At 36.8% G+C, this 12,081-nt stretch overlaps 3 protein-coding genes across 3 annotated transcripts; 1 reads left to right on the top strand and 2 right to left on the bottom strand.

Annotated features, from left to right (window-relative positions):
- Nucleotides 1–27: 27 nt before the first annotated feature.
- LOC126787020 (F-box/kelch-repeat protein At3g06240-like) lies at nt 28–1,365 on the bottom strand. Its single transcript, XM_050512960.1, has 3 exons — nt 749–1,365; nt 318–633; nt 28–81 (listed from the first exon to the last, which is right to left on the bottom strand). Exons 1-3 carry the CDS (start codon nt 1,363–1,365, stop codon nt 28–30), a joined length of 987 nt encoding a protein of 328 aa, XP_050368917.1.
- A 340-nt stretch (nt 1,366–1,705) lies between these two features.
- On the top strand, nt 1,706–8,148 carry LOC126785828 (actin-related protein 4). The gene is made up of 21 exons (XM_050511478.1): nt 1,706–1,852; nt 1,956–2,047; nt 2,296–2,442; nt 2,532–2,605; nt 2,822–2,902; nt 3,540–3,600; nt 3,713–3,762; nt 4,136–4,190; nt 4,401–4,478; nt 4,569–4,622; nt 5,184–5,237; nt 5,316–5,376; nt 5,984–6,035; nt 6,233–6,299; nt 6,432–6,494; nt 6,611–6,673; nt 6,927–6,989; nt 7,249–7,313; nt 7,447–7,515; nt 7,642–7,721; nt 7,805–8,148. The coding sequence occupies exons 1-20, from the start codon at nt 1,840–1,842 to the stop codon at nt 7,685–7,687; spliced, it is 1,308 nt and encodes a 435-aa protein (XP_050367435.1). The 5' UTR covers nt 1,706–1,839; the 3' UTR covers nt 7,688–7,721; nt 7,805–8,148.
- Nucleotides 8,149–9,045: 897 nt separating this feature from the next.
- On the bottom strand, nt 9,046–9,877 carry LOC126788480 (mitochondrial zinc maintenance protein 1, mitochondrial). The gene is made up of 2 exons (XM_050514475.1): nt 9,588–9,877; nt 9,046–9,488 (listed from the first exon to the last, which is right to left on the bottom strand). Exons 1-2 carry the CDS (start codon nt 9,826–9,828, stop codon nt 9,415–9,417), a joined length of 315 nt encoding a protein of 104 aa, XP_050370432.1. The 5' UTR covers nt 9,829–9,877; the 3' UTR covers nt 9,046–9,414.
- Between the last annotated feature and the right edge of the window lie 2,204 nt (nt 9,878–12,081).

Below are 12,081 nucleotides of genomic sequence, written 5' to 3'. Positions count from 1 at the left end.
TAAAACCCTTGTACTGTATCTGATTCTCTAGGGTTTCAACCCTCCCATCTTTTTCTTAGATATAAATGATTTATCTAAACCCTGTTAAGTTAGCATGGGAATTCAAATTCACATCAACGACTTTTTCAAACCACCAGCTGAAATATGTAACTAGGAAGATCCATTACTTCAAATTGTTTAAAAGCTGAAATCAGTCGGTACAAAGCAGCATTACTTCAGTACGAAATAGCATCAGGGTGGCCAAGCAAGAGAATGCTCTCTACATAAGGATCGAAGAAGTAAAACCCTAGACCATCAGACGTTATAAATTGTCTTACCTGACCAGTCCTACAATCTACGGCGTACATATTTGGCCCATATATCCCAAACACGAGTTGTTCACTTCTACAACACATCAATTCCCTCGTTCTAAGATTTCTCTCATGCCGTAAGGTTATCTTCGTCCATGATTCCGCAACGCCATACTCTTTCATCACCCAAATGTTGAATTCAAATGATCTATCTGCAGTAGCCACCATGGAAAGACAATCCCCATATTTTGTACACCTGCATTCTTGTTCCCCCAAAGCTTCAGGCACATTCATCTTGCAAAACACTTCACTGACCATATCAAACGACATGATGAAATTGTCCCTGTTTCCGCGGTTGTAACATTATAACCATCACCAGACCAATGTGGAGAGCCATTGACATTGTATAAAGGATTTAAAGCAGTTAAACTATAGTAAGCAGGAGCCACAAGATCTACAGGAATAGAAGCAACACTCTCTTCCACATGCCCGTAGCTAACGAGTAATTGTCACCTCGAATCTCAATCTTATTGTTAGAAACATCAACGGCTCTCATAATTTTCAACACTTTATGGTCGTTGGTACGTGAATCATAACCAAAAGCATATTTAGGATCCTCATTATGTGGTTTGCTGGGACAAATCACAATGCTTCTTATAGATGGGTTCCAAATCACAACAGGGGACTCATCACCAGGACGAGGAGCAAGGCATACGAGACCGTTACAAGTACCAACGACTACTAGACACTGAGGTGAAACATGACTTCCTTTATAGACAATAGTTCCCCCGTTGTAAGTAATAGGGTTAAGCTTAGGTTTGCAGTCACCAAAAACAGGGTCCGGCCAAAGCATAGAGTAAGACTTGCTAATCCTATCCCTGTAGTTGTGTGCATATAGTAGAAAGAGGCGAGAGTTGTTGTCTTGGATGCTGCGGTTAAGGTGGGTGTGAATGAAGGTGGAGGACTTGATGAGAGACAACCATGACTTGCAAACTGCTGTGCATTTCATCAAACTCTTGGTTGGCAAGCTGAGGAGGATTTTCTCTAGGCTGGCTTCCGGTAGGTCGTCCGACATTGCTTCCCCCTCTGCTCTTGCTCGATCTCAAACTAGTTTTCTCTTGAGAATCACTAGCTCTTTGTTAATCACTAAACCTTTTTTGCTAGATCTCTCTATCACCGCTCTGTGTTTGCATCTAACAAAACCCCGCTTCGATCTCTCTTCTCTTCTTTGATGTGATGAGTCCTCAACTCCCATCATCTGAACATTCTTGCCGCCCTCTTAGGTATTGGTTCCAAACTCTGGCACATCAGGATTCCCAAGTTGTTTGCAAGGGCAATTTCGTAGTTCCACAGAAGCATCCCCGAGTCGTTCTGATTTTAGTAAACGACTTGTAAAAACTCGTCGTTTACTCGCACAAAGCGATTATTTGACCGGAAAACCCAGTCACAAAACCCCGAACTCACTCTCTCTCTCACAGAGCCTTAAGCTCCGAGCTCAGGCCACTACCAGAAGCCCCTATTCGACTCGTCTCTCTGAAACCCTAGAATCATGTACGGCGGCGGTGAGTTACGCACAAACCCTAAACCCAAACCCCTGCATTCTCTGTATCTCTGTCTTCAATTTCAAACTTGAATTTTCTATTAATTCTGGCCTCGCTTTTACAGATGAGGTGTCGGCCATCGTAATCGACCTCGGCTCCCACACTTGCAAGGCCGGCTACGCCGGCGAAGATGCGCCCAAGGCTGTTTTCCCATCCGTAAGTGCATTTCAAGATGTCTCCTTTTTCGCTCTCACCTCTTGAATTTAGCTCCTTTGGGAATTTAGGGTTTTATATGATGTAAAATTTTCCCAGATATCATAATTGCTGCTTTAAATTTTGGATTTTTAGACTGTTGGAAGTCCAATGTGTATGGTGTTGTAATCTGTTAATTGATTGTTATTAGTAGTTGATGTGTAAAATTAAACTTGGACTGATGGAGTGATGGTGTATGTTACTTTGTTGAGGTTGTTGGGTCAATTGATCAAATGGAAGTTGAGGAAACTGAAAACTCTGGATCTGCTGATCCCAAAAGTGATGCTGACAAGGCCAAGGCAAAACGGAAACTATATGTAGGGTCTCAAGCTTTAGGGTATCGCCGGGATCATATGGAGGTTGTTTCTTTGGTGTAAGATTTTTTTAGTTTAAGTGCAAACCAGATTTTGTACTGAAAGAGTTTGGTTATGTACTGCTGCTCTATCAGGTGTTGTCCCCCATAAAGGATGGAGTTGTTGTTGACTGGGATGCTGTGGAGAGCATATGGGATCATGCATTTAGGTAACTGTTGTTATAGTGTGTTTATAATGTTGATTAGATGTTTGATATAAGTGTGTGTAAGATAATGACGTGCTGAATCTGATAGTTTTATAAGAGATTTGTGTAATGTTGTACCTTCTCACATGTCTTGAAACATCTTATATAATGTTGTCTTGTGATGGGAAGGCTGCACCTTCACCCTGATTCATAAACCTAACTGCTGGATATTATTTTCAGGGACTGCCTATTGGTTGATCCCAAAGAGCACCCGATGCTACTTGCGGAGCCATCTTTTAACTCCCAGCAACAGAGAGAAAGGTGATTCTTTTATTAGGAGCTTACAATTGTGAATATCAACTTCATTCAAAAACCTTATGTAAATTAATTTTGTGTTCTTTTGCAAAAAACATTGTTATCCTAATCAATTATTTTTGTTATTGGAGTGCTTACATGGTTATCTTTTTAGACAGAAACTTCTCTTGCGGAAAGAAAGTTATTTTGTCAAACAAACATATTTCAAAGAAAGTTATTTTGTCAAACAAACATATTTCAAAGTTGTCTCTGTTCCTTTCTCAGGTTCTAGTCAATTAAAAATATGAAATTAGAGCACTCCTGGACTCTGAAGTTCTGTAATGATGGCTACAACGATAAAAATATTGTTGTGTATTCTGATGCCTTTTTGTTAGTTCATTATGTGAAAGTACTATTGTTGAGTCCCTTAGATTTGATCATGTATAATCTGATCCAGTGATCCATACCTTAACTTTCTTTGTATTTGTCTTGTAATTATTATGCCAACCCACTTGATAACTGTTTTATATTCTGTAATTGTTGTTGTATATGTTAACTGTATTCCTTGATTCTTGCACTTCTTGATCTATGTTTCAGTGTTTGTATTTTTAGATTAATTTAATATATGTACCCAAATTACTGAGTTTTGTTATGTACCTTACAGGACAGCAGAGCTCATGTTTGAAAAGTACAAAGTTCCTGCTTTGTTTATGGCCAAGAATGCTGTAAGCCCCCCCCGACTTCTCATCCCCTTGACTCCAACTTGCAGAACATGATTTGCTTTTATATTTCTTACATTTTGTGAATGTTAGTGACATGGATGTTTTATGATGCCAGGTTCTCACATCTTTTGCATCTGGCCGTGCTACATCCTTAGTAGTTGACAGGTAAGAGATTTTAAAGTGCAACTATAACTGATGAAAAACTCTCCACCTACATTTAACTGCAGTTTTCCTAAAAATTTCCTTTTTGCTTAGATAAGTAATGTGGCATACTCATTCTAAGATTTTTTTTTCCGGTTTATGTGAGCCAATTGGATATAGTATTGGATATCAAGGCTATGGGTGGTCACCATTCTGCCACGTGTACATCAACTATCCCCTTTAGTTATAGATTAAATCATAGTCTGTTCTGATGTTGCACGTATTATAACATTTATCTCTTTTTGGTGAAATAATGTTGCTTTATTTAAAAGTATACGCTAAAATTTAATTATCATTATTGCTGAACTCAAATCTAATGTTTAATAAACTCTTCTAGTGGCGGAGGATCAACTACAGTTGCTCCAGTCCATGATGGTTATGTTCTCCAAAAGGTATTTCGTGTTCCAACGAAGACTCATGACTTAGATATAATTATTGTGCTTAGACCTAGATGTGTAAAGAATGACAATAAGAACATAATAACTATGTCCAAGTACCTTTGCCAACCTGATGTTGAAAGAGAAATAGTGATCTAAAACAATAGTTGATGCAATGTTATTGTATGCCAACATCAGCTTTTGACACTTGATTTCTTTTCACAGGCTGTGTCATCCTCTCCTATTGGAGGAGATTTTCTTACTGATTGTCTGACTAAAAGTTTGGAAAGTAAAGGAATGACAGTGAGTGACTCCTAAATTTTGTTTTGAAAGGGAATTATTGGCTTGTAGTTGCATGGCTTTTTGTGCTTATTGTCTACTTATATATTGTAGATCAAACCCAGATATTCTTTCAAGAGGAAGGAAACACGACCCGGAGAGTTTCAGGTATTTTTTCTGTTCATCAGTAGATTATTCAGAGAACTTGAAGTTTAGCAGCCAGGTCGTCATATTTTAAATTGACAGTTGTAAGTTGTAACTTGTATTCATCTGAACAGTGCGGATACAGTGGGTTGCAGGGAAGTGTAAAGGCGGGGTTAATAATAGTTATAAGTAACTGTAATGGAATGTTAAGGCCAAATAATTCTTGCATCAAAGTATAAAGAACTAGCTGATGGTTACAATTGTACAAGTATTATCATATAGTGCCAGAGAAAAAATTACAGTGGTTTTGGAACCTTTTAAAACAGACCAAATATTGTTTTCATGAGTACTTTATGGTTCCAACGACATTGTTGCCTTGGAGAATGACACTGTAACCCGCACAATGTTCTTATAGATTTTTGTGATTCACATCTAATTGCAACTGAAATTCTTGTCCAAGTCCCTTGGGAAGTTAGATTAAATCAATCCAAACCCTATATTTATATATTAGGCACCATCAGCATGCGTCCTGTCTCAAATTTAGACTGCTTTATTTCTTCATTTGATTGTTTTGAAATGTTGTAGGTTGTAGATGTTGATTTTCCAAACACCACAGAGAGCTACAAGCTCTATTCCAAGGTTTGTGATTAACCATAATAGTTTTTATTAAGCTATCATTTAATGTTTCCATTTAATCGGAATGATCTGTTGTGGCAGAGGATAATTGCTAGTGATATCAAGGAATGTGTGTGCAGAGCACCTGACACTCCATATGATGGTTCGTTATTCTAAACTCTCATAACTTGCTGTGGTTTGGGAGTATAACATGTGCATCCCGTTACTGAATACAATTGAGATTGTTATTGTTCATGCTGATTTTCTTTTAATTGGCTTGTAGTTTTTCCTGTTGTTACTGGGTTTCTTTCTAAGCTTGTTTATTGGTTGATATTCTGAAGGGCATGTCTTGTCACTTTATTTGAAAATGATTATCTTGACTGTGGCCGGTAGGCTCATATATAATGACCTCATATTGTTCTATACGGTCCTCCCACCAAATTATTGAAGTGTGAAGACAAGTAGCCTATTTACAGAGTAAAGAGAGAGTTCAGTTATTTGAAAACTTAATTAGTTGGACTTGGAGGTTTCACTGGTAGGATGAATAGCTTAGTTGTTTGACAACTTGAATGGTTGGAGTTTTTTAATGTCGTCAAGCATAACAATTCTTAAGCTTCGCAATTACATCTCTAATTTCAAATTAGGATTGTAATGGTCTGTCTACTTCCTATCATCAAATAAATTGAGGGTTTATTTTCAAATAAATTGTAGCTTGCGTTTATGTTCAAGGCTCTGTATAAGGTGAATTAACAAATTATCGTTTGTTTCAGAAAGCTCGTATTCAAACATTCCAATGACCTCTTATGAGCTTCCTGATGGCCAGTGAGTCTCATTCTTCTTTATGAATTTTTTTTTGAATTCCTACGGTTTGTCATTACTACTACCAAAAAGTCGATCTACACTAGAAAGTCAACAAATTATGAGTTGCGTACGCTCATATATTGACTTCGTTGTAGTAGTCCGATTTTATACTGTTGGTTTCTTTTCTGATATAAAGTTGCCTCTTATCCATCACGCAGGACAATTGAAATTGGATCTGATAGATTCAAGATCCCTGATGTACTATTTAACCCATCCTTAGCTCAGGTAGATGCCACACGTTTTTTCTCTCTCATTCAATCATGCATTAAGTTGTCGTTTTTTTTGTTGCTGGTGGTAATGGTTGGCTTCGACAGACTTGTTTATTTACTCTGTTTTTTTTTTGTGTGAAATTGTCAGACGATTCCTGGTATGGAGAATTTTGCAGAGGTTTCTCCTTCCCTTCGTGGATTACCTCAAATGGTAAGTGGATACTTCTGCTGAGTTGTTTCTTCAATTGCCCCTTTTTTGTGTTATACTTTTCTCGTTCGCCGCAATTTGTTATCTCATGGTTAACATATAATTTTTGTTCTTTCCAGGTTATAGACAGCATAAACAAGTGTGATGTGGACATCCGTCGTGAATTATTTAGTAGTATACTGGTAAAAATCAATCACATTACATTGTCCCCAACTATGAACTAAAATTAATGATAAATCAACATCCGGATGAAACAAAATATCTTTTGTTTTTTTACCAATTGTTTAAAAAAATTATGGGAAGTCTGCAGACCTCGTGACTTGGTATCTTAACCAAAGTAAATGGCTTTCATCAATGTATCTAAATATTTCCCTTCTTTACACATTTTAGAGTTCAGACAGTAATCTGGTTTCTTCTTTCATTTTGGTTGTACAGCTTGCTGGTGGCACAGCGTCGATGCAACAACTAAAGGAACGCCTTGAGAAAGACTTGCTGGAGGTACAGCTGCAATGAAGCCTTTTTTTTTCTTCACCTGAGTTTAAATTCTATCTTGTGTGGCTAAATTTTAAGTCCATCTAGTCTTATGTTAAAATGTTTTAGAAGTAACAACTCAATGATCTGAACATTTTGTATCATAGGTAAGTACTAAAATTGCCACTTGTCCAAGATGTGAAACTGACTGCAACTGATTGAGTAATACTTAATATTCTCAAGTATTCATCAAGTATTCATCAAGATGTCTTTATTTTAACTACAGGAGTCTCCCCAAGCTGCTAGAGTGAAAGTCTTGGCAAGTGGAAATGCAACCGAAAGGCGATTCAGGTAACATGCTTTAATTCTTGTCCTCCTTCCCCCTCTTGGTAAATTGTGTCACACAAGAATATTTACAATCTCGCAGTGAGTCTTTAATTCATGCAGGTTCTCTTCCCTGACTAGTTATTGTTCAATTTTGCAGTGTCTGGATAGGTGGCAGTATATTGGCTTCTCTTGGTTCATTCCAGCAAATGTGGTTCTCCAAGGCTGAGTAAGTTCCATGAAGTTTGGTTTCTTTAGTGATAATGAAGTTTTATGCAAATAACTTATGTTATAGAATGATTAAGAATTCAAGTCGATTGTTCAGCATTTGAGTTCCTGTGATGGCAATTGACAGGTACGAGGAGCACGGGGCTTCTTTTGTACAGAGAAAATGCCCATGATTTGTTGTATTTGGGACAACTGCAGATAGAAAAGGTTGTGCTTCTTACTTTCAGAGCTATCATACATGTATACTATATTACTATGAATTATAAACAAATTTACTCTTCTACTTTCAGGTCTCGGTTGTGCTCCATCAAATGGCCAATTTCCAAAATTGCCAAAGCCTTGAGCCTGTTGTCCAGTTATAGATGGAGAGTGCTTTGATGTTTATTACTGACTGATGTATTCTAGTATTTGTTAGCTTATTGACTAGGGATGGTTGTAGTGCTTAGTATTCAACCGAGATTGAGACCTTACCGCTCCAACTCAGACTTTAGTGTCTGGATTATTTTTCATGTTTAGAATTCCCCAATTTTCCCTATCTTGATTCTTGAGTTTGAATGTTAGCTGTTGACTAAAATCATAACGTGTAATGACTGTTAGAACATATATTCACAGATTATTCTCTTAAAAATACTAATCACATATGGTGCCCCTTTGTAGCTGTGTTTTCAACACCATGCCATTCTATTACCCGTTTACTTTTTCCTCCCTGGGTAGAATGTAATCAAATGTTACAATGATAGGATAGTAAGCTCCAAGCTCCTTAACTGATAAATCGTATGTTCCAAGTATTGAAGGCAAATCTAGCTAGTATTTGAGGCAAATGTAGCCAAGTCATCCGCTGTTTACGTTCACGATACACAAACATAATGGGAGCCATTGAGTTCCCAAAAAGATAGGTTATGTAATCATACACAAGTGTTCAGCTGGATCTATGGGGAATGATAAACCTCGAAGCAGACACTAGAATACACCCCTACCGACTTGTTTCTACATTTTCTGGGAGTTAACATAATAAATTTTAGCTCCACCACCCACAGATCCCACAATGGTTCAGCTACATACCCACAAATAACGCCAGTTCAACTCCTCCTGTGTTAGTAGCTTGATCAAAAACCCATACAGGTTGGCATTTTACCATCCAACCGGAGCTGTCGAGGTCTTGGAGGGATAGTCTGTATACAAGAGTAACTATGAAAAGCTCGCGAGTGAGCTAAAGCTTGACACATTGAGTGCAGCCACAGATGTGGAGTTCTAAAGCGAGTGTCTATTGTTTCTATCTTTCAAAATGCCCAGAGTTAGAACAACAAACTACCAAAGCTAGCTGGAGACAATTCTCCAGACAGTACATGAGCCATGGTTCAAGAAAAGGATAAGAAGTTCAACCAAAGAAACACACACTTGAAGATCCGGGGATGAAGAAAAACCTTCGAAAGAGAAGACACAGTCCCTACTAATGTAAAGACCAAGTTTCTACCAAGCATGAGCAAAATAAACACCCTTGATCCACATTTATGATTCTAAAATGCAGGGATGCTACAGAGTGTAAGATTTTATTTCCAACTCACCAAACGTAAATATCAGGTATAACTGATACAACAGAGTCCCAAATCCCTAAAGTTGGAAATTCTGTAGGAGGCGTTCAACAATATGATTCTTTCTTGCAAAACTAGAATACAAACTTAGTCGAATCGAACTAATGGCAGAGTTGCAGACTACCAAAAGTTCAAGATCATTCCATTTATCAATAGCACAATGGTGAAGATAGGCAAATCATCAAGATCATGGTACTCCATACCATTCCATTTAGTTATCAAACTAACAATCAACAATAATTGGACAAAACAGAACTTGGGCAGTTGGAAAACACATTGAAACTTGTTTCTCAGTTGTTCCTGTTGCATTAAGATTTGTTAAGGATTGCCTCGGAAGGAATCTCAAGCGTAGCTCCGGCATGCACCTTTTCCGGCTTCACTTCTGCAACCAAAACCATCTCATTCTAACTGAAGTTCTGTCTTCAACAAACACAACAAAACACTACGAAAATTTAAGAGATTATTCAGAGTTGAAGTTTACCGTAGCCGCCGCGGGAGTTGAGCTTGGCCTGGACGATCATGGTGGAGATGAAGGAGGAGGCCTCGCGTGCCTCGCCGAGGAGTCTTTGGATCTCCGCCTCCGACGTCACGCCCCTATTCTCTTCGAATTTCTGTCGGACCTCCGCTGCCGAGCCCTTGAGCATCACCGTATCTCCGGCGAACGATTTCCGGGTCGCTCTCAGAAGCGATCTGTACGCGTTCACTGCTTCTGCTCTCGCCATCTCTCACTCCACAATTCTATTCTGGGCCGTCGCGTTTTTCAGTATTGTACTCTCGGGATTTAAGCTACTGCTATTTGCTTCAAAACGACAGCGTTTGAGGGGCTGATAATAATACTTCTCGAGTAATTGCATCATCTAGTCAAGAGGCACCTTCTCTCAGTATTTTCACTATTTTGCTTTGGCAAATGTCTATTTGTATAGGCAATATGATCAATAAATATGAACAATAAGTAGAAAATGATGGAGTTAGTGACTCAACCCTAGGTCCCTAACTAACATTCTAGTAGGAAGAAGCATCCAGCTAAGAGCAAATGTCTTGCACGAGTAAAATGATCCAAAATCATAAAGATAAAAAGTATCAAGGGGAGGGGTTCATCTTAATGAGTGTCATATAATTGCTGTTAGATATGATATTTTGTGTTGTTGTTCTTAATCTCCATGAGCAGATTAAGTAGGGACGTGACAATCATTTTTATAAGTAAACTTAAAGAGGTCAACCATTAGGTTTCTAAAGGTACTTGGCGATAGTAAATGATAAACATAAATCAAATGTATGAAGGATAAACATAAGGGGTGTCAAATATATCTCTATTAATATAAAGCGAGCATGAGAATAACACCAAATTACAAACTGACAGATTTACCTTTCTGTCATCAGTTTCTCACAAATAAACATAGAAACTATAAAGTAAAAATCAAAATTATGGAAAAACAAAACATGGATAGTGGGTAGTGGGAAGTTATTATCAAAATTAACTTCTATAAAAATATTCACAGGTAAATGCTAGTATAATATATGATAGTGGCAAACCGAGATAGGGACAAATGAGGGCATATGCACACACCAACTTTTCTGCTACAGTGTAGTGATTGCTAACAATATACACTTATATATATATATATATATATATGAATTAGATTGTATAAGTCATGTTAGTTGTAAAACTAACCAACTTTGTTTTTTGGACTATGTTCTATTTCTTTTGGCATATGTCCTATTGAATAAAAAAGTAGAGCTTAAGAGGTTTTAATTGTTTGACCCTATTTTTTTGTTGCTAAGATTTTTGATGTAGAATATATTATAACTCTTTGCTGGATAAGTATTATTCTAACAATATTGAATGTAAAAAAAAAAAACAATTGTCTCTAATTTTAATATTTAATATTTTTATTTATTTTTATATTATGCCCTCAAACAAAAACCGCAGTTCCAAGAAATCCTTTGGAATGGCATATACATCACACATCTTGGATCGGTTCCCTTACGAAATACAAATAAAGTCCTGGATCCGTCACTTGTATATGAAGAAAAAAAAATTAATTTCACTAATTATAAACTTGCATAAACAAATGAACTGAAAGTCAAATTGATAAATTAGGGGGTGTCATAGCAATTGCAGGCCCGTAGGTAGCTCCACCCTTACTTGGTGAACTAGACATTGGAAATGTTGTAAATTGTTTGAGATTTTGAACTGAAAGTTTAGCTTCTCTTGATGTTAGGTGTAGCTTATAATCTGTTAAGATTATAAGTTATAGAAAAAATTATTCAAGGACATCTTTTACTACTCTCTTCCTTTTAATGACACTTTAATATTTTTACTCAAATAAGTCAACTTTTGCAACAACATATTTATACTGTACCAGAACTACACTTGGTTATTAGTTAAGGTAAAATCTTGAAAATCATGGTTGGTTTAGAAAAATTGAAAGTCGCGCTAGACATATTAGATGATCAGTATGTGTCTTTTGAGGTCATGTCAGGGTCGGCTCTGAATGTATGATAGAAATAAAAATTCAGCACTTTATATATATATACATATTAATAACTATAATTAACTAGGTAGTTAGATGAAACGATTTTTGTTATATTTTTATTCACTATCATTGATAATCTTCAATATCTTTACAAAGACAGTGACAGTGACATAAACAATTACAATGATGGTGATGGAGAAATGAAAAGAGCATAATCATACACATTTGAAATCAAGACTTGATTGAACAAAATCATAACTTTTGATATTCTTAACTCATTAAATTCAAATTTGATGGTCCTCATTTCAATATTAAAATTTATATACGGAAGCAAATTTGCCGACCATCTTTATTTATCAATCTAATCAATGACAAATCTACATAGTAGGTTATATGGGCTCAAGCCTAGATGAAGATTATTCATGTATATTATTTAGTTTATGTGCTACCTTAAAAGAAAATATATCTCATTTCAGTGGTTAAGTATTGTACTTACTA

This window comes from Argentina anserina, chromosome 3 (genome assembly GCF_933775445.1).
Source record: "Argentina anserina chromosome 3, drPotAnse1.1, whole genome shotgun sequence".
In the NCBI taxonomy this organism is placed as follows: Eukaryota; Viridiplantae; Streptophyta; class Magnoliopsida; order Rosales; family Rosaceae; genus Argentina; species Argentina anserina.
This window is presented reverse-complemented; position numbering and strand designations above follow the sequence as displayed.